The sequence below is a fragment of the Miniopterus natalensis genome, chromosome 3, assembly GCF_054644295.1.
Source record: "Miniopterus natalensis isolate mMinNat1 chromosome 3, mMinNat1.hap1, whole genome shotgun sequence".
NCBI classification, from domain to species: domain Eukaryota; kingdom Metazoa; phylum Chordata; class Mammalia; order Chiroptera; family Miniopteridae; genus Miniopterus; species Miniopterus natalensis.
In genome coordinates, this window is record NC_142083.1 from 94,119,387 (window position 1) to 94,146,218 (window position 26,832).

Genomic DNA, 26,832 nt, shown 5'->3' on the forward strand with positions numbered 1-26,832 from the left:
TCGTCTCGGCTGTTTCCGCGTTCCACGAGCCGCCGTTGTCCCGGCAACGCGCGGCGGCGCTGAGGCCTCGGGGAGGTGAGAGCGGTCCCCTACTGGGCAGCGGGGGGCCGAGGGTGAGGGGGCGGAAAAGTGAGGGCTCTGGGGGCTGGGAGCCCGGGGGCCGGCGACGACGAAGCGGGACCAGAGAGGGACTCGGGTGGGGCGGGGGTGTGGGGCTGGGAGGAGGGCGACGACCAGGAGCGCCGGACCGGGTCCCGCGCCTTCCCAAGTGGTTTTCGTCCGGAAATCCGGTCTCCGCGGATCTTTCGCGGCCCCCCGCGGGTAGGTCAAGGCTGGCCACCTCAGTCGCAGTCCAGGTCCTATTGAGGGCCGCGTGGCCGTGCGAGCCCCGGGGGAGCTGACCAGGTGGGTTGGTGGTGGACCCTGGCGGAGCGCTCGGTAACCCGGGGCAGGGGACACCGAGTACTCACCGTCCCAACCAGCGATGGCTTTCACTTGTGCTCACGAGATCCAGCTCTGACCCTGCACGCCGCGAAGCCTGGGGGCTGTGGCCTAGAGGGTGAGACTGCGGGGTGGCCCCTAGTGCCTGCCCCTCGCGCCCGTCCACTCAGCCCCTATTTCCCCAAGTTCCTTCAGGTTCTCTCGTGCAGCATCTCCAAGCAGTAAAGCAACTTAAATTAGCCTTATACCACAAACCCCTCAGTTGAATGAGTTTAACAGGTTCTTTTCCAAAAGTTGGTTTAATGGAGGTGGTAGAGATGTTGGACGGCTGGATGAGAGGAGTTAATTGATTAGAACAAATGGAATTTTTTCTTTTCCCCCAAAGTGAGTATATTTACCAAATGCTTTTAATGTTCTAGTGACCCTGAGTTTGTTTTAAGGAAAAGTTCGCTTGTTTTTGAACTGATGCAATTAATAGATGTCACTGGTAATGATTTTATTGTTAGTCATTTCTCCTTGTGTTTAGTAACTTTTGTAATTATACAGATGATACTTATTCAGTGTAGAAAAATGTTAAAATGCATTTATACATTATATAAAAATGGACTTGTTCACCCTGGCCTGTAACCCACTTTTTACAGCTAGCAGAACATCAAGAACATCTTTCCTTGCTAATAAATATCTTCATCAAGGGTTCACTTATTGGGGGCCTGTTCTGTGCAAGGCACTGTTCCAGAGCCTGGCTGATGCTTCAGCAGTCTCCCATCCTGTGGGGCAGATACTCTGGTAGGGAGTGGAGGATGGTCCATCAAACACACATTTATAGTAAAGTCTAAATACAACGAGGGAGTAGTACAGGGTTCTGTGGGAACACTGGGTAGAAGCACCAAACAACCTAGAAGTCAAGACCAAGAGTTGCCTGAAGGAAAGGAGGCCTCCTGAGTACCCAAAGGAAGGGTGTGGGGAAGAGAGCCTCTGGGAAAGCCCCAGGCAGAGGAAATAATTAAAGATCTGTTAGCATACATGCTTATTACAAAATGATGTTTGAAATTAAAAATACAGAGGAAATCCGGCTTAAATTTTTCAAGTGCTATTATAATTCTTTCTCCATCATTACAACAAATTAACGTTTCACATTTTGCAGAGGAATATTTTCACAAAGTAAACTTGTTAAACATGAATACAAATTTCCCATAGTCCAGAATTTAGACACTTGGTTGGCTGCAACATATTAAAACTCACTTTAAAAGGTTTCCTTTGCTATATTAAATCACCAGGTGTTTGTCTGGTGTGTTTTCATTTTTAATGGCTTTGTTTGAAGATTTGCGTAAGGACTTTACTCAAAGAAATCAGAGCCCTGACCAGTATAGATGTCCCCTAAGTGATGTGTGTGTGCAGGAGACCCCTGGATCCTGTCCCTTCTGCTGACTCTAGTCCCTCCAACCAGCTGCTCCTCCAGCCAGTGGCTGGCTGCTCCACCAGGAACCCTGAATATGTGCTCAGCAGTTTGTGATGGTGAGAGCACAACCTTGAAAATTTTTCCTTTGTTTAGTATTCAGGGTATGTATTCATGAGGAAAAGGTAAACATTTGAAACATGACTGTTCACTCATACCCACGTGTTTTCCAGCTTCCTAGTAAAGAGATTTCCTTTTCTGGATTCAAACAGCTTTGGAAGCTTCCTCTGATACAGCCGTTGTCTTACTAAAAGCAAATGTCATAGTCCGTTCCCTATAATGATAGAGTGATAGAATTTTGCAGGTGTTGAATAATTTTTTGCACAATTTTTGTTGTGGTTAAATATGCAGAATGTAAAATTTATCATTTTAACCGTTTTTAAGTATACAGATCAGTGGCATTAAGCACCTTCACATTGTTGTACATCCATCACCACCATCATCTCCAAAACTTTTTCCATCTTCCCCAGCTGAAATCCTGTATACATTAAACAACGGCCCCCTCCCACCTCACCTCCCAGCCGCAGCAGGCCCTGGCACTGACCAATCTACTTTCTGTCTGAGTTTGACTACTTTAGGTACCTCCTATACGTGGAATCATACATTAATTGTTCTTTTGTGTGTGGCTTATTTCACTCAGCATAATGTTTTCTAGATTCATGCATGTTGAAATATGTCAGAATTTCATGCCTTTTTAAAAAAAAAAAATCTTTATTGATTTCAGAGAGACTTGAAAAGGGAGAGGGAGAGAGAGAAACATCAATGATGAAAGTCATTGATTGGCTGCCTCCTACACGCCCCCTTACTGGGGATGGAGCCGACAACCCGGGCATGTGCCCTGACTGGGAATTGAACTTCGATCTCCTGGATCCTAGGTCAATCAATGCTCAACTGCTGAGCCATGCCAGCTAGGCAGAATTTCATTCCTTTTTTAAGGCTGAATAATATTCCACTGTAGGAATATACCGGAATTTGTTTATTCATTCATCTGTCAATAGGCATTTGGGTGGTTTTCACCTTTTGGCTACTGTGAGTAATGCTGCTATGAATGTTTGTGTACAAACATCTGTTCAAGTCCCTGCTTTTTTCAATTCTTTGGGTATATACCAAGAACTGGAATTACTGAAGCATATGGTAATTCCAAGTTTAATGTTTAAGGAACCACTATACTGTTTTCCATAGTGACTGTACTACTTTACACAACCACTAGCAATGTGCAAGGGATCCAATTTCTTCACGTCTGGACCAACACTTTTTATTTTCTATTTTTCTGATAATAACCAACATAATGGGTATGAAGTTGAATAATTTTAAGTGATAACAAGTCACCCTACACATATTCTCTTCACCAATTAGCTTCCCCGAACTGACTCTAGGGTATGAAAAATTGGGCAAAAGTCAGACTGTCATTTCATTCACCATCCTACCCCTCCCTTAAAGTAAGCATGCACATCTTTTCCAGGAAGAAAGAGGGAGGGAGGGAGAGAGGGAAGGAGGGAGGGAGGGAGGGGGGAGGGGGAGGGAGGGAAGAAAAGTTAAAATTCCTTTAACTAATGAAGTTCAACTTGTAGGTTTGTTTTCTTGACCCTAACAAAGGAATCCTTTTGCCTCCTGCCTCCTGAGAGTCAGAGGTGAAGACAGCCTTGGTTTTCAAGTTTATCAGAAATTGAGTACTAGGTTTTCCTATACATTTTTCTTTTATGAAGGAGTTTACTTTTCTTTGATTTGAAAATTTTTCTAAAATTTTTCTACATTTATACAAATATAAATTGTCTTTCTTGTGATTGAAATAAAAATGATCAAAGATTGCACATGTAGTCCAGGTGGCAGAGCTTTTCTTTGCTATTTGATGGCTAGAAGTTTTACTGTTTTCCTTCACACTCCGGATCATTTCAGGTCCAATCCCTTGCTTCTAATTGTATTTTTTGTTGTTGTTAGAGATCTCTTCCACATAAAATTGCCCGAATCGGTGTGAAGGGGCTTTTATAAGTCACTGAATGCCTTATGGGTGTAGGTTTGTGATGCTTTTCTTTCCTAATTCTATATACAGTTGTTTGTTCAAAACCACAGGACTTGGTTGTTTTTTCCGCTGCAGGTTTCAACCCCGAATAGGTCGGAGTTTCATCATGGCTCTCTATTTTGACTACCGAATAGAAGCCCCAGACTCAGCTGGGTCTCCTTCCCTCATCAGCTGGCACCCTGTTCACCCATTCCTGGCAGTCGCCTCCATTGGCACGGCCTCGAGAGGCAGTGTGGATATATACCTGGAACAAGTAAGTACTAGGAAGCAATGACTATGACTTCAGTAGCTTCTGACTCGTCTCTTTTTTGGTGTGTGTGGGTGTGTGTGTTTGTGATGGGGGGTAAGGGTGTATGGATTACAGTTTGGGGTGTAGATGGGTGGGATAGGGAGTGTGTGGGGGGGGGTATAATGTGCGTGTGTGTAGTGTTTGTGAGTGTGAGTTTTCAATGAGGTCTTAACTCCCAGCCCTATTATGTGGCTAATTCTTTTACCTCTGCAATTTAGGTTTGGGGACATATTTAGGAATACGTAAGATAGAATCAACAGTCACTTCACAATCACCTACCAGAAATGGCCCCTCAGCATTGTTTCTCCATCCTGATCCAGTCTCCTGTCGGCTCACCTTAGCCATTTAAAACTATTAGTTTCCTGCCCAGCTGGCATGGCTCAGGGGTTGAGCATCGACCTGTGATCTAGGAGATCAAGGTTGGATTCCCCATCAGGGCACATGCTTGGGTTTCGGGCTTAATTCTCAGTAGGGGTCATGCGGGAAGCAGCCGATCGATGACTCTCTCATTATTCATGTTTCTCTCTCCTCCCTTCCTCTCTCTGAAATCAATAAAGATAATATATATTTTTTAAATCTGTTAAAAAAAAATAAACAAACTATTAGTTTCCTGTAGCTGCCATAACAAATGACCGCAGACTGAGTGGCTTAAAACAACAGAAATATATTCTTTCCTCATTCTGGAGGCCAAAAATCTGAAATAAGGGCTGGCAGGGGCTTGCTCTCTCTAAAGGCTTCAAGAGAGGCTCTGTTGCATGGTTTATCTTTGCTTCTGGTTGCCAGCAGTCCTTGGTGTTTCTTGGTTTGTACCTGCACCACTCCAATCTCTTCCTCATCATCACAGGGCCATTTCCTCTGTGTCTCCTCTTCTATTAAGGACACAGTCATAATGGATTAAGGCCCATTCTAATGATCTCCTCTTAACTTGATCATCTGCAAAAACCCTATTTTCAAATAAAGTCATATCACAGGTACTAGTGGTTAGGACTTTAACATAGCTTTTTTTGGAATTTGCACAATTCAACCCATTGTAAAAACTTTGTAGATGTTCCTCAGACTTTCAATGCCCCCCACCCCAAAATTCTCAGTGCACAACACACCACACACTTCACAAAGAAAATCAGATTTCCCTTCCCACTCACTTCTCAGCCCTCTGTAGTCTCATTGTCACCCCAGATACTTCACCCAAGCAACTAGAGTCATCAGCAACATCTGCATAACACACCATGGTATCTGATGTCCTTTCTCTGTACTGCTCCACACTCCTGTCAAGTTCTCTGGGAAACACTCCATGGAACTTGCAGGGGCTTTCCTCTACCCTGCCTCCTTGATCCAGCCTGTCTCTCCTTCCAAACTAGGGCTACTGTTGGCATGCCTCGAGCTTGTCTAGACCTCTTCTCCCTCTATTTCCTGCTCCTCCTGTGATCTGTCACTGTCGATCAATGAATGACTTACAAACCTATCTCCAGCCCACAAGTACCCCCTGAGCTGCAGACTTAGGAACCCAGCTGTTCACAGGAGGACATCCAAGTGTTTGACACAGACCTCAAACTTCATGAGTCCAGACTGAACTGAACTTTACCCCACTGTCTCCTGCTCCACACTTCCCTTCAAAGGCTGAGTGTTCTCCATCCTGATGCCCAGAACTGGGCCTGGAGGTGATGGTGACACTCCCTTCATGCCTTGTAATCCATGGCCAAGTTCATCAGTTTATTGCCAGAGCCGCTGGCAAACTAGCACAGCTGCCTCACTGCAGCAGCTGTGTCCTAAAGGCTCTTCCCACCCCCCACCCCCATTCCCCACACAGGGCAGAGCCATCTTTTGGAATCATAGGTGGAATCTCCCACTATTCCCACCTTCCCTACCCCTGAATTGCTCCTTGGGTGAGAACAAAAATCCCTGATGTGGCCCCCAGTGCCCCAAGGCCTGGCTCTCCTGCCTCTCACTTGGTGCTCTTCCTTCCATGCTACATACACACCTGGCCTTCTGGCGCCTTCTAGCACTTCATGTGCTGTGCCTTCCACACAGGAGAGTCTCCCTTGATCTTTTTGCTTGATTACTATATTAGTCCTCCAGATAAAAGTGGCTCTGTGACACTTTCTGAGGCAGTCCTTGCCTACCTCCCCCCACAACAAGGGCAGACCCTCTTGGTGTCTCACCTGCCTCATCATTGGAGGTCACCTCTGTGACACTCATTGGTCTTTGGTCCCTCCATAGATGGGAGCTCAGCCAGGGTCCCCATCTTCTCTCGTGTTTGTCTAGTCCCAGCACCAAGCTGTGTCGCCCAGCTTCTTTGGAGCAGATTCCTCCCTTCTAGGAGTCAGGGAACTCTCCAATATGTATTATAAAATATTAGAATAAATACTATATTCCAAATATTAGAATAAATATTATATTCCAAAGTAATAGCAATTTTAGACAAAGTTTTAAAATTTAGAAACCTTGACCGGCTAGCATGGCTCAGAGGTGGAGCATCAACCTATGATCCAGGAGATTGCGGTTTGATTCCGTCAGGGCACATGCCCAGGTTATGGGCTCAATCCCCAGTAGGGTGTGTGCAGGAGGCAGCCGATCAATGACTCTCTCAACATTGATGTTTCTCTCTCCCTCTCCCTTCCTCTCTGAAATCAATAAAGACCTATTCAAAAAAATAAAATTCAGAAAACTTAAAATACTATTACAAAACAAAGTGTACATTTTATGTTTCTAATCAGCACAAGGAAAATTTTAGGATTTCTCAATAATTGTTAGATGATAATAAGGTCACAGATGTAGCAGGTATAACGAGATTACTAGAAAGAGTCTGGTCGAAGTACTGAGAACAAACTGAGTTAATCTCTGGAAATACACATATTTATACCCTAAACCCATTCTAAAAAACAAGAATATACAAGTACATACTCCGTTAGCTATCAGAGCAATGACATCACATATCACATAGCCTCTAGAAAACTCCACTATACACTGGTGAGAAAAGGAATGCCAACAAGGCAAATAACTTCTTAGTATTCTAAAAATAACTGGCCTTGCAGCCCTGGCTGGGTGGCTCAGTTAGTTGGGCGTTGTCCTGTGCACTGAAAGGTTGCCAGTTTGATTGCCTGTCAGGACACATGCCCAGGTTGCAGGCTTAATCCCCGGTAGGGGGTATACAGGAGGCAGCTGATCTATGTTTTGCTCTCACATTGATGTTTCTCTCTCCCTCTCCCTTCCTCTCTCTCTAAAAATCAATTTTAAAATATTTTAAAAAGTAAATAAAATAACTGTCCTTGCGGACCCTGAAAAGGCTTTGGGAGTCATCTGACCACACTTTGATAACCTTGGGGTTAACAAACTTCACCTGGCTTACCACTTATTTTCTAAATAAAGTTTTAATGGAACCCATTAAAATGCTTGCCAGCCACCAAGCAGTTGTGAGTATGAGGTCATGCTCCTTGATCATCTGGTCAGTGTGGTCTATTGTGTGTTAACCTTATGCTTTCATAGCTCTGCAGGGGCAAGATTGGTGTTTCTACGAAAATGAAATAGAATAGATTCTTAATAAACAGCTCTTTATATCTTCTAGCTGATGTTGATTCCATTGATTATCCAGAAATTCTTTGAGTAGCTGCTACTCTGTAATATGGGATTTACTTCTTGTCCATCGCAGAGTGAACATGTGCCTGACACACATATTGAGAGGTCGTCCCAGATCACTTCCCTCTGCTGGCACCCGACACGGATGATCCTGGCTGTTGGATGGGGGACCGGAGAAGTGGTCATGTTTAATAAGCAGGACAAGGAACAGCATGCAGTCCCACCAACGCACACTGCTGACATCACTGTCCTCAATTGGAGCACCAACGGGAACTGCCTCCTGTCAGGGGACAGGGTAAGCAGACACTCAGTGACACTGGTTTCCGATCTCAGCATTTCACTGTTTATGTCTTTAGGGACACATTGGGAAGGGTGGTAAAGACCAAATTATTTAAAACGTGTTGTTGCCAAATTGAGTTGATCTTGTCAGATGTCATGGTAGATTTTGTTTTATACTGGAAGCAAAGTTTGAAAATTTTATTCTACTATCCCACCCTATGGCAGAAACATGTCTGTCACTTTTCAAATGAACTTTTCTAGGTAACTATAATCATAAAGATGAGCTGAATGTCTCGGGTACCATCACTTTTATGTCACTGCCAAATCACCAGTTTCCCTGGACATACTTCATTGCCTAGGAGTCCCTGGTCCTGATTGTCTAGCTCAGGCATTTTTCACCTGCTTTATTTGCCCCTCGGGACATTTGGCAGTATTTGGAGACATGTTTTGTTGTCACAATGGAGCTGGGGTTGCTTTACCTACACCTGGTGGGTGGAGGCTAGAGATACTGCTTGACATCCTACAATGCAGAGGACAGACCCCACAACAGAGAGTTATTCCACACAAAATGTCAACAGTGCCCAGGTTGAGAAACCCTGGTCTAGACTTAATTTGATTCAGAAATGGACAGCAGAAATTTTGCAGTGTGTTCAATGATTACGTTTCAGATAATACATTTACATGTTTCAAGGTTTAAAAGGTATGAAATGTACTTTGAAAAGCCTCTCAACCCATGCCCATCAGTTCCCCCTCTCTACTTTCTGGCATCCATAGCTCCTTAAAGTCCCTCCAGAGTTTCTTCAGGTGCACGCAGGCACATAAAAATGCATTCTTTCCCCAACTTCCAATTTAAAAATTTTAGAGGAGTAGAAAGAATAGTACAGGGAACATCCATGTACCCTTTATATAAACTCACTAGTTACTAACATTTTGACACATCTGCTTTCTCTTTTTATATATATTTTTTCCTTGATTATTTGAGAGTTTGTCGGAGACACCATACTTCATTCACCCCTAGGTACTTTGGTATCGATCCCTAAGAATGAAGGATCAACCTTTTTAGGAGTCCAGACTAGCTATTGTGTAGAATGTCCCGCAGTTTAGATTTGTTTGCTTCTCTCTTTAGATTAGACATTTTTGCCTGGAGATGTCTCACAGAAGATCTTGACTCCTTGTTCTCTCTTTTCACATGAGTGATGACACGCGATCCTGTTATATCTCTGTCTTTTTCATTTAACGCCGCGTCTTGCAGATCTCTCCATGTTGATAAACAGCGAACTTCCTTCTTCTCTTTTAACCTGTGCTTCATTATATGAACGTACTATGACTTACTTCACCAGCCCGTGTTGATAAGCATTTCAGCGGTTTCCAGTCTTGCTAAACAGACAGTGACACAATGGCTAACCTCATGCCTTTGTCATTTCAAACGTGGGGATGTTTAAAGAAATTCCTGGAAGTGGGGTGGCTGAGCCCCATGCCTTAGGGCATATTTGCTTGTGGTTTGGTGGATGTTCCCAAATCTCCCTCCATGGGGCTTGTATCAGTTCACACCAGCGCACCAGTATGTGCTTCCTCACTGAGTGTTGAATCCAAATTCAGAATTTTGCCTAGAACATGGCATCTCAGCCGTGTTCCAGTTTGCATTTCTCTTGCTATTGACGAGTACCACTTACTAGAGCCATTGACATTTCCTTTTTTGGTCATGTCACTTGCCCATTCTTCTATTAGTCTATTCCTTTTTTCTGGATGATTTTTCTTCTATCTTTCTGTTCAAGTCCCACCTAAAGACATGGCTTTGCCCCCAGATTCTGACTCCCTTGGTGACCTTTCCCACCTCCCTGCTGTGGAATGCTCTGCAAATTCCCTGTGAGAATAAAAGAACTCAAGACCACTGAGTTTCATTCTTCTTATTTTGACTGTATTCAAAAACAGCTAACAAAGTAGATTAGCTCAGGACGACACTAAACTCAGATATATTTGCTGGCCAAGTTCTTTGAGTCAAAATATTTAAGGGCAGAAATACCTAATCCTTCTAAGAAAATCTAGACTATGCTGCTCTTAATTTTTTTTTTTTAAATATATCTTTATTAATTTCAGAGAGAGGAAAGGCGAGGGAGAGATAGAAACATCAATGATGAGAGAGTCATTGATTGGGCCCGCAACCGGGGCATGTGCCCTGACCGGGAATCGAACCCCGATCACCTGGATCCTAGGTCGACGCTCAACTGCTGAGCCACACCTGGCCGGGCTGCTCTTAATTTAATAATGGGCTCACCCTGGCTGGTGTGGCTAAATGGTTAGAGCATCAGCCCACACACTGAAGGGTCTCAGGTTCGATTCCCGGTCAAGAGCATGTACCTGGGTTACAGGTTCAATCGCTGGTCCCAGTCGGTGCCTGTGTGGGAGGCAACCCATCGATGTGTCTCTCTCACATTGATGTTTTTCTATCTCTCTCTCTCCCCTCTCCCTCCCTCCCTCTCTCTCTAAAAGTCAATGGAAAAAATATCCTCCGGTGAAGATTAACCATAAATAAATAAATAAATGGCTCAAGCAGGAAGAGAATAACAAATGAATAAGCGTTTGGAAAGCTGTACCACAGCGCACAGGCTTGGCTTAGGGTCTTCTCGGCTCTTCCACCAAAGACACAGCTTTAGTTAGGTTGGTTACCAATGAAACCAGCCAAGACTGGCTGAAGCAAGAAGGTGCACTTAATCTGAGGCCAGGATCTCCGGGGATGGGAACACACCTGACTTCAGGACTGTGTGGAACCAAGAGTGAGGTGACAGACGCATCTCTCTGCCAGCCTGTACCTGCCTGTGTACCGTACTGCTGTAGTTCTCTCTCTCTCTGGCCCATTCTGTCCATTTGGCAGAATCTCTAGCTGATGAAAACAAACGAACTCACCCGCTCTAGTTTCAGCTGCCACCCAGAGAAGACCTGTCCCTCCTCCTCTGTCCCAAATTCAGCTCAGGCCAAGTGTCCACATATGTAGTAGTCAGAGGTGGCTAGGGAGGCGGGGAGATCCCTGGGAAAGGGACACTGGGCAGATCTGTGAAGTGCCCATTAGCAGTTCCATCAGTAAAAGAGTGGGGAGCATGTCATCTGGACCAGGTCTTGTTTTCCCGTACGCTTTCACAGAGCCGAGTGTCAGATCTAACCTATCCACGACAAGGGGCAAGTCAGTTCTTACTGTCATCATAAACTATTAGAGAACCTGGCAGGATGACTTGTCCTTTGAAGTGACAGTATGTCGACAACAGTTGAATCTAGAACACTCTTAACTTTACATCACATCCTTAATACATTAAACTCTTGCTCTTCACAAATAGGGCTTGTTTCTCATCTTAGGGGTAACTTTTCTTTAGAGCCTTACTGTATAAAATTACAGTGAATTAAGTAACTTGGAAGGAATGACAGTGAGGAGAAAGCTCAGAACACAAAGAATTGCCCTGCAGGAGAAGTGAGAGGTGCAAATAACGTTTAGAATTGGGATGGGGAGCAGGGCTGCCACAAAGGAGACAGGACATCTCAAAGTTCACCTTAAATCTCCACCTCATGTTGCATTTCTAGTCTGTTAGCCAGACCTGAGACAGAGCGTGTTTGAGTCATTGCATCCTCGGGAGTCAGTGGAAGTTTAACTCATGATCATGGTGGGCAGCATCTCTCCTTCTGTCAAAACAAGGGGTGTACAGTCACATGAAATCACTGCTCCCAGGGTACAGGGGCTCTGAACAATTTCTTCCTCAAAACAACAGCATAGCCTCGCTGGGTGTGGCTCAGCAGTTGAGCATCGACCTATGATCCAGGAGATCGAGGTTGGATTCCTGGTCAGGGCACATGTCTGGGTTGTGGGCTCAATCCCCAGCAGGGGGTGTGCAGGAGGCAGCTGATCAATGACTCTCTCATCATTGATGTTTCCCTCTCTCTCTCTCCCCCTCTCCATTCCTCTCTCTGAAATCAATAAAGATATATTTTTAAAAAACCAGAAAAACAGCCTACAAGTCTGGACATGCTAAGCATGTCCTGATTGTATTCAGGAACCTGATTGAATTGCCAGTTAGAAGCTTGTGTGTGCTAATAAAGTCAATTATTATGTTAAAAAATAAGTACTGGATGATTGTATGTGAAGGGCAGAGCAGAGGGATGTCTCTACAGATGTTAAGTATGCATCGTACACCATCAGACACAATATCCCCCAGTGTGGTTCTCTGGGGAAGAGGCCGGGCAGCGGAGGAAGGAAATATTTTCATTTTGTAGCCTTCCTTGTCTTTTTCACTATGCACGTGAACCTAAAGGAACTAGTAATGCTTCTGTTCTTCATAAAGCTGGCAAAGTCAAGAATTAGTTTGATATACTATTGATATATATATGTGTGTGTGTGTATATATATATATATATATATATTCATTACATACTATTTTAAATCTTAGAGATTTACTGTGTAAGTTGCTTCTAAAGCCAACCTTATTGGAAAATCACAGTTCCATGTACAATAAAGTGGTGCTACCCAGCATTTGGGGACATTGGAAGCCGGGTGGGAGGAAGAGTGTACTATGTGCCAAAACATCTACTGGCCTTGAACAGGAGCCGGCCTTGAGGAATTCCTGGGCATCAAAGCCAAGGCGCTTTGCAGACAGAGCCAGATGCAAATACTGCCACTTGGCAGGGCTTAGCTTGTCCCCGGCCACAGAGCCTCCTAGACCAGTTCCAGTGGAGCTGTCTCCCCCCTGCCACCTTGAACTTCTCTCACTTATCTATGCTGTTAATTTGAGACTTTGATGGTTTTAAAATTGAACATACAATACACCTAGGACCTAGATCTTGATTTCTATTGGTTTCCTCCAACATAAAGAACCAGGCCTCGTGATGGCTGATTCTAGGACTGGAGCAGGACAATGGGCTCAGAGAAACTGTAGTGCCAGGAAGTAAGGAAGTACAGAGCAAGGGAAAGAGCTCCCAATGGCTGAAGGTGGAAGAATCAGAGCAAGAAAATAAAGTAGTATTGGATTATAACCCAAAGTAGAAAATAAGTCCATATTGCTATAAATCTGTGATTGAATAAATAAGTAAATGGTGGGGAAGAGGCAAATCTCTTGCGCTGGAGAATCCCAAATTGCAGTCGTGGCTCGGTTTTCGAATGTAATCCTTTCTGGAGCCCGTTTGAGTTCTGAAACGTCCAAAAACCAAGAGATCCACAGCCTACAGCTAGGCCTCAGGATCTTGCACTAAGCAGAAGCTTCGTGGCATGTTCGACTTCTCAGGCATGTTCGAAAACGGAAGCATTTCCTTCCAGGTGTACAGTGTTCATAAACCAAAATGTTCATCAGTGGAGACGTTCGAAAACCAAGGTACTGCTGTATTCATGTAGATACTCCATGCTCAAGGAGGTGAGACATAACTCCCCTCCCCTATGCATAGTAACTTCCTTCCAAATAGTACAGGATGGAAAGGGGGAAGAAAGAAGACGTGTACAGTGGAGACACCTGCCAAACATGACCTCAGCAAGAAGATCTGGGTCAGTATCACAGAGAGAAGTCATGTTGATGGCATGGACCCCTGATATGATTTGATGAGAAGAGCACTTTATATCTATTGTCTTCCAAAACCCACAACCCCAGTCAACGATAAGAAAAATAGACAAATCTCAGTGAAGAGACATTCTACAAAATCCTTTAATAGACCTCAAAACTGCCAAGACCATCAAAAGCAAAGAGAGTCTGAACTGTGGTCTCAGCCCATAGGAGCCTAAGGAGATGTGATGACCAAACATCACATGAGTCCTGATGGGATCCTGGGACCAGAAGAGGACATTAGATAGGAACTGAGGAAATGTGAATAAAGACTTTGGTTAATGTATCAATATTGGCTTATTATTTGTGAGAACTGTACCACAATAATGTAAGATCTAATAATAGGAGAAACAAGGTGAGGGTATAGGATTTCTTGGAACTGTTTTCACAGTTTTCCACAAATCTGAATCTATTCTAAAATTAAAAGTTTGTTTTAATATCTGAAAATGTGACTGTTGTTATCTCTCCAGGGAGTAAGGATGGGAGGGGGCACATAGAAGAGTTTCTAGTTCCTTCATTGAACACTTGAATTGTTTGTATTTTTCATGGTGCACATGTAGTTTTGTTTAAAAAAAATGATAAAGGAATAAGCATATGTTCTATTGCACAGTGTAACTCTTGCCTTCCACCAGTCCCTCGGTAAGAATGCGTTTCCTCCACACATGGTATTGGGTTTTCCAGCTTGGTGTTCTGCTCGTATGGAGGCTGGATCAAAGGGGCCGAGTACAAGGGACACCGCTGCTGAAACATGAATACGGAAAATGCCTCACTCACTGCATCTTCCGGCTCCCCCCTCCTGGCGAGTAAGTATGAGCTTATGTGGTGGCCTTGACTTTAAATCCTCGGGGGGAGGGCAGAGATATGGCTCCTCCTGACACTGGAGGGGGAGCACCTTCCTATGAGGAGTAGCAAGGAATCCTGACTTCCTGGGTCATACTTGCTTTCAGGGACCTTGTTCAGTTGGCGAAGGCAGCAGTGAGCGGCGATGAGAAAGCCCTGGACATGTTTAACTGGAGGAAAAGTGGCTTTGGAAGTTTCTTGAAAATGGGATCTCAAGAGGGACTGTCATTCTTTGTCAGCTTGATGGATGGTGAGAAACTTAGTTTGGGATTCTAGGACACTGAAGCATTTTGGGTCTGTCTGGTAAGATATTAAACGAATAGATGGTGTTTCTGCATAAAAGAACAGGCTGTATGTGTGCCAATAGAGTGATACCTTAGCCACCTTTACGCAGTTTCTTACCCAGTGTTCAAAGAATGGCTTCACTTGCTTCTGATTAGAGACAAATTGAGCTTTATTTGTATTTGAAGGGTTTTCACGTGGAAGCCGTCTATTAGCAGATACATCCTGACTGGTAACTGCATGCAGCACAGACAGTCTTGAAAAGATGCTTTTGTTGCACTCATTCAGTCTGTAGAAGTACGAAGCACCTCTTACATGCCACGTGCTTGGCTAGCTCTGGGAATGGAGCATGAACAGGATGAGTGGGTTTTGCTTCCAGCCTGCACCACAAACCCGCCTCATGGGTGGTCCATATTAAGTGCCGCCTATCTTGGTTTTAACACAGCTCCTTAGTGTAAATAGTGAGACAGGCTGCCCCAGTGCCAGCTGATAAATGCAATATGAAGTTAAGAGAAAACTAGAGTCTTACATTTACATGAGATATTCACAAGTGTGTGTTGCTGTGAGAAATAAGCCAAGGAAGTGAGGCTTGCACAAAGGCTGTGTCAGCATGACAGGAAGAAGAGAGCAGAGGATGGCTGGAAGGGGCTGGATGCTTTTAAGATACCTTTCATTTAAGGAGATAAAAAGACAGTGCTGCGCCCTGGCCGGTGCAGCTCTGTTAGTTAAGCATCATCCTATGCAACAAAAGGTTCAGGGTTTGACTCCAGGTTGGGGCACATGCCCGGGTCACAGGCTCAGTTGCCAGTAGGGGATGTGCAGGAGGCAGCTGATCCATGTTTCTCACATCGATGTTTTTTTCTCTCCCTTTCCCTTCCTCTCTAAAAAAAAAATCAATAGAAAAATATTTTTTTTAAAAAGAGAGAGACAGCACTGAGGGAATTTGGGAAGGTCCCAGAAGGGACATGGAGTGGGCACGGTGCAGTGGGGGCTCAGGGAGGGGAGATGCTAGTGCAAGGGCCCCTTAGGAAGAAAGTTGAAAAGGTGATGTGGGGAAGATGCATAAAGGAAAGGATGCTGGCGACTGGAAGAGGGGTGTGCAGTGGGTGTCAGCCCTTCCTTGCCCTTGGTGGTTGTGGGCTTTGAAGACAAATTATCCCGTATCTCTGTGCCTTGGCTTCCTAATGTGTAAAACGGAGACAGTGATAGTAGGAGTACCTGCTGCCAGAGCTCACCGGAAACATTAGTGGAGTTAATACACTGGTAAGTGCTTATCATCGAGCCTGCCACAAATATGTGCTGAGTAGATGCTCGTTATTGTTGCAATTAGCCTCTAGAGAACCTTAAACTTCTCAGTTTAATAAGAATTCAGGTTATCCATTGGGAAGAGGAGAGGAGACTGGGAGGGTGAGGAGGCTCCTGAGAGTAGCAGCAATGAACTGGATTCCGGAGAACTCGCTGGGCTTCCACCTGCCAAGCTCAGAAGCCGAGAGGCCAGGAATGGGCAAGGGGCTGGCGTGTTCAGGGTGGTTCCAGCCTGGGGAGGCCCTGTGGCTTAGGGCAAAACAGCTGACCAACCATGTACAGGACGGGACAGGACCTGGTGGCTATGGGAGGTCACAGTCTAGGGCCTCGGTGCATGGGTGACAGATGAGCACCTCGTGGTAGGGGACCAAGATGAACAGTTTCGAGGCTGCGGAGTCAGGCTGGTCAGCAGTGAGAATGTCCAGATCCTCTAGGTTGGTGGTGGAGGTGGAGTTGGCTGAGGCAGCGGGAGTCAAGGCTGAGCTAAACCAGTACGATGAACCTGTTTCAGCCTGTGAGGTCAGGTGCAGGTGTTTTGAAAATATTCTCTCTGCAAATTTTTATAACGAAGATGTTTCTTTTGAGACTGCCCCGAGAGAGAGAGAAATGGCTGCTGGTGAGTGTCTAGCTGCCCAGTGACTGTCCCCTTTGCCCTCAGGGACAGTGCACTACGTAGACGAGAAAGGCAAGACCACTCAGGTGGCGTCCACGGACAGCTCCATCCAAACACTGTTCTACCTGGAGAAGAGGGAGGCGCTGGTGGTGGTCACGGAGAACCTGTTGCTGTCCCTGTACTTGGTGACTCCTGAGGGCGAAGCAAATGAAGTGATGAAGGTGGGCGGAGGGGCAGGGCTCAGGCTGGGTTCTCCTGACCTGATTAATCACCCGTTCTAATTCCTTAGCAAATCTGTTTTAGAGCCACTAACAGAGCTGTTTAGTACCATGATTTATTATACGAGCAGTTCACTGGTGAGGGTAACTGAGAGTGTAGGAGATTTTTCTGGTGTCAGTGGACAGACAGGGTGAGTCAGGCTGCGAACTCCATGATTGGTTAAGTGGCAGCCTGCAGACCTGGGTGTGACCGAATAACTGCTCGCTTTGCAGCAGCCCGTTTAATCTCCACAATGGAATCGTGTGGATGGACATCACCCTGCGTCCCAGCTGTGTGCAGACTAGGCATGAAGGGGACTCACTCGCCATTGAGAGCCTTGGGGATTTTCCCCTTGTGCGTTCTGTCACAGATATCCCCCAGGCACACATGTACAGTGTTTCACCTGAGGGATGTGGGTAGAGGGTGTCCTTGGGTAGAGGGTGTTCACTATGATTACTGAGACATACCTTGACATCCTTGAAAGTGCCTAGTGGCATGAGCCCTGGTGCTCAGCACCAGGAGGACACCACCTGTCCTTGTGTCAGGTGCTGCTTATCACTGCCCTCTTGCTAGTTCCTTGGTTTATACTAGAGGAATCCATGTTCCTTGGAGAACTCTGAACTTCCCATAAAGATACTCTTATAGATTATGGAGTGGATTTTTTTTTTTTAAAGTTGGTATTTATTCGGTCATTTGTGTATCCTCTAGCACTGCAGTTGAAAACATGGTCACTGAATCACGTGGACCTGGGTTCAAATGCCCCCTGAGCCACTCACTGGTTGGTGGCTCTGAGCACATTTGTTTCCTGCAAAACAGGTGTGACACCTGCCTTGGAGGGCATGGTGGTGCCCTCAGCTCAGCTTGGTAGTCACTCTAGAAATGTGCTCACCATGTGCCATGCACTGAGCAGCCGCTGTTATTAACCATGTAACATCCAAGAGTAGCTGTCAGCTTTGGCTCGTGCATCCTGGAAAGCCAGGGGTGCTTTTCCAAGTATCCATCTTTGCCCTGCACTTTCTCCATTGGTGAGTCTCCAGGAAGTCACTGCAGATCAGAGTCCAGGCTCACAAGCAGGGACACAGTCTTGGCAAAGCAACACGATTCTTTCGGGTTGTTTTTCGTTACACAGGTAAAGTTGAGTGGGAAAACGGGTCACCGGGCAGACATCGCTTTGATTGAAGACAGCCTTCTGGTGACCGCGATCGGAGAAGCAGCCCTCAGGTGAGACTTGACACTCCAGTGAGTGCTCGATGAAAAGTCAGTCTCAAATTATGATGAATGGTCACAAGTTGGATACATCCATGTAACAGCTCCGAGATCAAAGAACAACACATTAGATACCCCAGGCATCCCCTCTCCCCATGCCAGGGTGGAACTATTCTGATGACTGCCTATGGAGTCCCTCTGCCTGGTATTTGTGAGCACGGTATAGACAGAATCACATGTTATGTTCCCTTGCTTCTCGCTGCTGTAGCTCCATGTGATACTGGGGGTTCTCCTGGGTGCACCTGGGTGCAGTTCCTTTGTTCTCATTGTGACCTGGTGTCACACATGGACCCTCTTTTATTAGCAGCTGCTCCCTTTGATTATGAACAGGACACAGAACAGATCTAAATGTAATGACGGCCTGCTTTTCATATCAGAGTCCAAAGGGCCGTAACTTTTTCCTGATTTTTACAGTTTGCCCTGCAAGTTGGACAAGCCCCTCAGAGCTGAGGGCAGTGCACTGACAGTCCCCTCAGTGGGCTTTCTTCCTTCTCTTGTAGATTTTGGGATTTAGAACGAGGAGAGAATTATGTACTGAGTCCAGAGGAGAAGTTCGGTTTCCAAAAAGGAGAGAATATAAACTGTGTTTCTTACTGTAAAAGCAAAGGTGAGATTTCTCGGGCTGACCTAAGGGAGAAAGAGAACCAGCCTCCAGCTTTGCTCCGTTGGCTGCAAAATGATGATGGTGCTATTTAAAGAGGGGTAACTCAGTTATAACTATGTCAGTCATTTGAATAAAGTCAGCCAAGAATGAGAAAGTAACAGTAAAGCTTTTTATCCCACATGAAGGTCAAGAGTTTGGTCAAAAGTGTGACCAACCTGGCTGTATGCAATTGATCCCATTCTCTTCCAAAACCCCAAGAGAAGACAGTGTGGGAAACCTTAGAAATACATATACGTGTATGTATATGTAAATGTATGGATGGATGTATATGTGTGTACACAGACAGAAGACAGGATAGGAGATGAGCCAGAGTGGCATTTATTTTGTTCCTGCTGAGGGCTATGTGCTGTGCTGGCGTTGAAGAAGCAGACTGAACAGGCAATAGGACACTGGTCTCATGCAGAAAGAGAGGAACCAGCACCAACACCCCCACCAACCACACGTGTACATGCACGCACTGTATGGCCAGGTAGGCTTCAATTCTTGCAAAGGAAGACACAGCAGGTGGGAGCTGGAAAGTTCCTGGGCGAAGAGCTGATGGACTGACATTTCAGGGAAGGCGGTAGGAGAAGGGGGCTTGCTGCTGTTCCTATCCCTTTTCATGTTAATGATTGTGAACTCTCTTTTCACTTGTAGCTCTTCTAGCAGCAGGTACTGATAAAGGGCGAGTAGCCATGTGGAAAAAAGTGCCAGGGCCCCATAGCAGCCGAGGAGTGGAGGGCAAAAACAAGTGGACCCTTCAAACCCCTACTGAGCTCGAAGGGAACATCATGCAGATAAAGGTACAACTCTACCAGCGCATCAGAAGCACTCATTTTGTGTCCTGTAAAAGTGGAGGAAGTAATTGACTTTGACTTTGAAAGTAATTGACTTTGTAAGTTACTTAGCTTAAAAGACTATATAAAAATAAAGGCCTTTTAGAGTTCAGAATTGCAGATAAGGGATTGTGGATCTGTAGTAATCTATATTTACTTTCTCTACCCATCTCTTTGTCTTTCATCTATCTATTTATCTATCTATCTATCTATATTTAAAACAGCTTTATTGGGATATATGACATACCAAATGGTTGTTAGTATATTCACAGAGTTTTGCAACCATCACAATAAATTTTAAAACAGTTTCACCACCCCAGAAAGAAATCTCAGCCCTGGCCGGTTATGGCTCAGTGGTTAGAGTGTCAGCTCATGCACCAAAGAGTCATGGGTTCGATTCTGGTCAAGGGCACATACCTGAGTTGCATAAGACCCGGCCCGGGTCAGGAGGCAACCAATCAGTGTGTGTCTCTCATATAGATGTTTCTCTCTTTCTACGTCTCCCCTCTTCCCCCTCCCTTCCATCCCCTCTCGAAAGACACCCTGCTTTATGAGCATGGAGCTAGGCACAGTAGCCTCTGGTCTTCTCAGATTGCCTCCCCCCCATGGAGCCTTTACCTTGTGAGCAATCTGGGGCAAGGGCATGGGGGCCCAGTCTTCTTAGACTACCACACCTGTGAGCAGGGGCTCGTGGAAGGAGGGAGCCCCTACCTCTGCCCCACTCACCTGAAATTGGCCTCTACAGTACAGAGCCAGGGGAATGAGAAATGCTGGTGGTTAGCCCCTGCCAGAGACATTCTGAGCCTTCAACTGGGAGCTGGAGGAGAGGGAGCCCCCGTCTTATCTGCTCAGGTGGAGCTTCAGTCATGCTGAACTGGGGGACAGGAGGAGGGGAGCAGAGTGGCTCAGGTGCCATAGACTCTGCTGTTCTTACCAGAATTAGTAGACTTTCAATGTGCCCTGACTGGGAACCAAACCAGCAACCTTTTGATGCACAGGACCAACAGAGCCACTTTTGCCAGGCTAGACTTTCTTGAATAAATGTTTCTTCATTTGCTCTATGCCCAATTTCCAGAGAATTAGATGGTTGTTTTTTTCATAATTTTTACCATTTATGCCTGTTATGTCCTCGGGGCTCTTCACTTTGCCATCTGGAAGTTGTCTCTAAGACCTGCTCTATGTAAATCTCTTAAATTAAAATTGTCTTAGTCCTATACTAATCTGGAAAGGAAAACTTATGTAGTAAATAGTTTAGGGATACCCTGTAGCAATTTTGGGAATTACTTTCAGGTCCTTCTCTCAGGCCGTATATAAAATGTTTATAGATTAATTAACAAGTTAAATATTTTATAAACTAGGACAGAATAACTGGCTAAAAATAGCATAGAATATTATCAGATCTGTAGAGAAAATCTAACTTTCTCAAATTTGAAGTAATAAAAGTAGTTGCAAAGCAACAACAAGTTTGAGTACATAAAAACTTATTTCAAACTGGGCAATGAAGAACAAGACTAGAATTGAAGGAAAATCTGAGCTCTAAGGCACTGTATTTCCCAATTCTCAATGCATACTGTTTTCTTTATTTTAATATGAAGTTGCATGCAACTCTTTTGTTGTTTTTGCTTTTCTGGGGGAAGAGGGAATCTTTACACAGCTATTTTTTAAATTTATGGCTTATCTTCAGTGATATCTTAGGATAAAGGACATGAAGAAAACTGAAGGATATTAAGCACATTCTCTCTGGCATGCATATTTACTTTTTTCTCCTAAATGCTAAGGGTTCCCATGAAACTTGCAACTAGGGGAGCAACAAGCATCAGCAGCTCATCCCAGGCAAGTCCACACAGCCCACTGTGGCTCACTTCTTTTCTATACTGTATGTAGAGAGCAAAAGCAGAGCACTACCTAGGCTCTCTCCTGTTGCTTTTTCTATCCTGAGCCCTTCCTATGTTTCACTGTCCCCAGCTTTAGTAAATGTACTCTGAAGATTAAAAAAAAGAAAAAAAAGAAAAATATTAAGAACTGTAATGGAAAAAATGATGGAGATAATTTACCTAAGAGTAGTTAGTAGAATACATAAAAAACATGTGTAACCTCACTGATAATGAAAGAAATGCCATTTAAAATAATAGAACAAGCCCTGGCCAGGTGGTTCAGTTGGTTGGAGCATAATCCCATACACCAAAAAGGTTGTGGGTTCAATTCCTGTTCAGGGCACATTCCTAGGTTTTGAGTTTGATCCCCAGTCAGAGCACATATGGAAGGCAACCGACCAATGTTTCTCACATTGATGCCCCTCTCCCTGTCTCTCTGTCTCTCTCTCCCTTCCTCTCTCTTGGAAATAAAAAATATATATATCCTCGGGTGAGGATAAAAAATAAATAAATTAAAATAAAATAATAGAACAAGCCACAGTAACCTTCCCAAAGGACATAAAAGAAAATTGAGTAAACATTAGATATAGCATGTTCCTCAAAGAGAAGCCTCAATCTTGTAAAAGTGTCATTTCTTCCCAAATAAATCTACAAATGACATGCACATGCAGTAAAAATAATGACTTTTTTCCCCCTGGGAGAATTCAACACAGTAATTCTTAACTCATCTGGGAGAGCAGATGGCCAAGAAAATAAATGATAAACAATCAGAACATTTCTGTATCATATGCTAGAATATATCTTTAAATTATAGCAATTAAAACAGTGGTTACAGCACTGGCCAGGTGGCTTAGTTTGTTAGAGCATCTTCCTAATACGCCAAGGTGGTGGGTTCGATCCCAGGTCAGGGCACATACAAGAAGCAAGCAATGATGCATAAATAAGTGGGGGGAAAAAAATCATTGTTCATTTCTCTTTCTCTCTCAAATCAGTAAGTAAAAATTTAAAAAAAGAAAAGTGGTTACTCAGGAGTGGATAAATATATCAGTGGAGTGGAGTAGGAAATCCAGAAACGGATTTGTATAGATATGGAAGTTTAAAATGCAATTATGAATGTGTCATTTCATATCAGAGGAAAGCTGGATAATTTAATACATTGTGTTAGGTTTGCTATGAATTTTAAAAAGAAACATCCCTAAATTAACATCAGAAAAATAAATTGTAGAAGATGTTCAACCAGTCAGAACAGACAGAAGCTATGTATCCACTGCATCACAACTCCAAGCGTCAGTATTTTAAAATTGTTCTTCAAAGTACACATTGTACACTTATAACATTTAAAAAATAATTTTTTAACAAGAAATAGTGCTTGGAAATGCTGATGAATCCTCATATGTATGTTTTCCTGACTGTGTCTCTCCTTTGTTCACACTTTTGGTTCTTTCTCTCCAATGTGGAAATGAAGTGGGGCTCCAGGAAGAACCTTCTGGCAGTGAACACCACCAGCTCTGTGGTGATCCTCAGCGAGCAGGCCATGCTGTCACACTTCCACCAGCAGGCGGCTGTGGTGCAGCTTTCCCCAAGCTTACTCAGTGTGTCTTTCCTGACAACGGGGGTGACGCATAGCCTGCACACAGACATGCACATCAGTGGAGTGTTCATTACCAAGGTATCTGTGAGGGTGACCCATGAGGTCACTTGGGGGTCTTCACTGTAGACAAGAGACATGGTCAGTTGTAGCATCGTTCAGGATGGTAAGGGGCCCAGATGGCAGCTTTTTAATTTCTGTCATTCTTTTTAGGATGCTATCGCTGTCTGGAATGGAAAACAGGTGGTGGTCTTTGAGCCTTCTGGAGCCACATTACGAAATGCAGGTAGGAGTCTCCCTCCACCCCCGCAGAAGGGACTCAGCACCCTGCTTTATTTTCTCACCATCTAATGGGGAGGTGTTGCTGGTACTGTGGTGTGGGCAGAGGGCTGGCACAGGGCCATAGAGAGACTCTCATATCAGTTATCATGCCTCTGCCTGTGTTCCCAGAGTCAGTGCTGCAGCTCTGGCCCTGAGCTGCCAGGGCCTCTCAGGCCTCCTGGGCCTTACCCTATTGAAGCCGTCAAGGTGGTTGAGAAGCACAACTGGATCTGGGGCCAGCAAGCCCTCCCTGGCTCCAGGACAATAAAACAACTCAGATATAAGGCTGCACGAGCACGTAATCACAGCACTGTCCAGGGGAGGGAGTTGCTACACACCCACCTTTTGAACTAGTTCCAGACCACACAGAGCAGTGAGCCCCTGGCATCTTGGTCAAGGCTGGTGTCTGTCTGAAAATTTCAGGTCGAGGCATCAGAGGCCCCATCGCCCTCAAACAGCTCTCTATCTCGCCAGTCTCGCCGTCTCTGTTTCACTGGGCTGCCTTATCCTTCACTCCTCAGCACATGCCTGTACGAGTTTTCTGAGGCTGTACAAACTGACTATTACAGAAATTTATTCCCTCACGGTTGGAGAGGTGAGAAGGCCAAAATCAGTTCCACTAGGCCAACATCAAGGTGCCACAGGACCACACGCCCTCCAGAGCTCTGGGGAAGAATCTATTTCTTGCTTCTTCCAGCTTTTGGTGACTGTTGGCAATTCTTGGCTTAGGGTCACATCATTCCAGTCTTAGCCTTCATTGTCACATTGTTTCTGTCTGAAATTTACCTCCCTCTTAATAGTGACACTTGTGGTTGCATTTAGAGCCCACCTGGATAATCCAGGATAATCTCCCCATCTTGAGACCTTAATATCTTTGGCCATATAAGCTAATATTCACAGGTTCCAGGGATTAGGACGTGATACCTTTGGGAGGCAGCTTCCAGCCTACACAGTGACCATCAAGACATGCTTCTCAGCCGATTCTTACCTTCCCTTGTCCTGACCTCACAGGAAGACTTGCCCTTGTGCTTTCTAGAGATAATCCCTCCGTGTGTTCAGCTGAACACCTCACGCCTCTCTGGGATGTTTGGCTGGTTATCACCTCTCTCCCTCAGATCATTCCTTGTTTTTCTTTTCCTGGAGTGCCTTGTTGCCTGAAGTTCTAACACTTTTCTTGCCCTGCCTTGTACTGTGCTGAGAATTCACATCTTTTCCTCTCTTCTAGTGTAGACCCCCTAGGGGCAGGATGAACTTCTTATCTACCCGTGGGACAAACAGCACAGCAGGTGCTGACATATTTCCTGTCTTGTGTGTCTAATCATCTCCCTAACTAGATAAGAACCTGTCTAGAGACAGAGACTAGAGCTTGTGGCCTCCAAAGTTCTGCATAAGATAAGCAGGTACTCCTTAAACAGTTGTGCCATCAGAGGTGCTGGCTGCCAGGCGGGAGAAAAGAGACGCCACTTAGAAGTGGTGCAGGACCCAGCACTGCGTCCCCACAGTAGGCCTGGAGCCTGCACCAGCCATCACTGCCGGCTTGGCTTTGGGCAGTTCCCTGCCCCTCAGAGCCTCGCTTTCCTCATCTGTGACGTGCGAAAAACTCATCCCTCACAGAGCTCTTACGAGATCAGAGGCTAATTAGGGAACGTGTATGAGAATATTTCTTAAACCCTGAGGAAGTATGGCATGTTTAGATGGTGCTGTCATGTTTATCTTTCATTTTAGGTACCTTTCTGTGTGAGTCTCCAGTGTTAGCGATGCATGAAGAAAGCATTTATACGGTGGAGCCAAATCGAGTTCAAGTTCGAACCTGGCAGGTAAATTGCTGCTCTCGAGCGAGTGGGCTCTGACGATAAAGACAATTAGGACAAAGTTTAAAACACTCTATCTAAATCAAGCTGGAGCCTGCACATTGGCTTTACCCAGCCAGATCAGATTCCCCTCACTAGAAGCTGGGTTGTAAAAATGGATTCTGGGATAGCTGCTCCATCTATAACTGTTGCAAATTCAGAATTCAGTAGGCAGGGCAAGGGCCTTTTGCAGTGAAAAGGACTGAGTACTGGACCTTGAGTACTGGAGCTGTGAAATGGGAGGAAATGTTTGCTATGCATCTTGGCAAAGGAGCCGTTAATTCAGGACATAATATCTTTGGACAGGCCTTTCCCTGCGTGTGTCTGAGGGGGAGGCCAGGATGAATGAGGGCAATGCATGCCTGCAAGATGACGGAACTCTGACACACTATTCTGTTCCCTCTCAGTGGTGTGAAGAAACCCTTACCCATCTGCATCCCACACCCATCTGCATCCCACACACACTTGAAATCTGGCAGCTGAAAGGCTGTATTAGTTTGCTGAGCTTACCATAAAAATTTACCACAAACTGAGTGGCTTAAAACAATAGAAGTTTATTTTCTCATAGTTCAGGAAGCCAGAAGTCCAAAATCCAGGTGTGGACTAGTTGGCTCCTTCTGAGACTCTGAGAGAATTTTTTCCATGCTTCTCCCAGTTTCTGGTGCTTGCTGGCAGTCCTTGGTGTTCCTTGGCATGTAGACACTTCACTGCAGTCTCTGCCTCTATCTTTTCATGGCCTTTTCCCTGTGCCTGTGTTTCTCCTCTCCTATAAGGATACTTGACCTTGGATTTAGGGCCCACCCTAATCCAGAATGGTTTCCTCTTGAGATCCTTAACTTACATCTGCAAAGATCCTTTTTCCAAATAAGGTCACATTTAGCCCTAGCCAGTTTTGCTCAGTGGTTATAACGAACGCTGGCCCATAGACTGAACAGTGCTGGGTTTGATTCCAGCCAAGGGCATGTACCTTGGTTGCAGGCTCGATCCCCGGCCCCGGGGTTGGGGCACATGCCAGAGGCAACCACTCACATCGATGTTTCTCTCTCCTCTCTCTCCTACTCTCTCTGAAAAGCAATGAAAAATATATTCTTGGGTGAGGATTTAAAAAAATAATAACAAGGTCACATTTGCAGGTTCCAAGTGGACATATCTTTTGGTGGCCACTATTCAACCCAGTAAATGCAGCAGCATTTTGTGTCAAGGTCAATAATATCAAGAATATCTGGTTTTAGCTCTCAGTATAACTGCTTTGTCCAGCCGAGTTCTGTCCTGGGATCCAGCATTTGGTTTCGGGGCTTCACCTTTCAATGCTGCTCATCCACTCCTTCATTCAGCAGTTCCTAGAGGAGCTTCCATGGACTTCTCCATTCTAGTGGGGAGTCAGACAGTAAAGGAGCACACTTAAAGCAAAAGAGGGATGGGGAATTCCACAGGAGAGTTATTGGAGTAGAGGCTTGATGATGTGAGGGAAGCAGCCCTTAGCCCCACGTGCCCTCCTAAGGGCGAGTGCAGATTAAGGGAGCTGCCA

At 45.0% G+C, this 26,832-nt stretch overlaps 1 protein-coding gene across 2 annotated transcripts in view; it reads left to right on the forward strand.

Moving 5' to 3' along the window:
- IFT140 (intraflagellar transport 140) overlaps positions 1-26,832 on the forward strand; it is an 87,560-nt gene continuing 60,728 nt past the window's right edge. Inside the window, exons 1-12 of one of the 2 annotated variants that reach the window (XM_016208083.2) lie at positions 1-75; positions 3,993-4,170; positions 7,853-8,074; positions 14,310-14,431; positions 14,576-14,718; positions 16,714-16,889; positions 18,056-18,147; positions 18,693-18,799; positions 19,493-19,638; positions 23,011-23,214; positions 23,347-23,419; positions 25,180-25,271. In XM_016208083.2, coding sequence (XP_016063569.2) covers positions 4,024-4,170; positions 7,853-8,074; positions 14,310-14,431; positions 14,576-14,718; positions 16,714-16,889; positions 18,056-18,147; positions 18,693-18,799; positions 19,493-19,638; positions 23,011-23,214; positions 23,347-23,419; positions 25,180-25,271 — 1,524 coding nt within the window. In that variant the 5' untranslated portion in view covers positions 1-75; positions 3,993-4,023. Of the gene's footprint in view, positions 76-1,910; positions 1,957-3,992; positions 4,171-7,852; positions 8,075-14,309; positions 14,432-14,575; positions 14,719-16,713; positions 16,890-18,055; positions 18,148-18,692; positions 18,800-19,492; positions 19,639-23,010; positions 23,215-23,346; positions 23,420-25,179; positions 25,272-26,832 lie in introns of those variants that run through there. The other variant, XM_087815738.1, reaches the window with a different exon arrangement.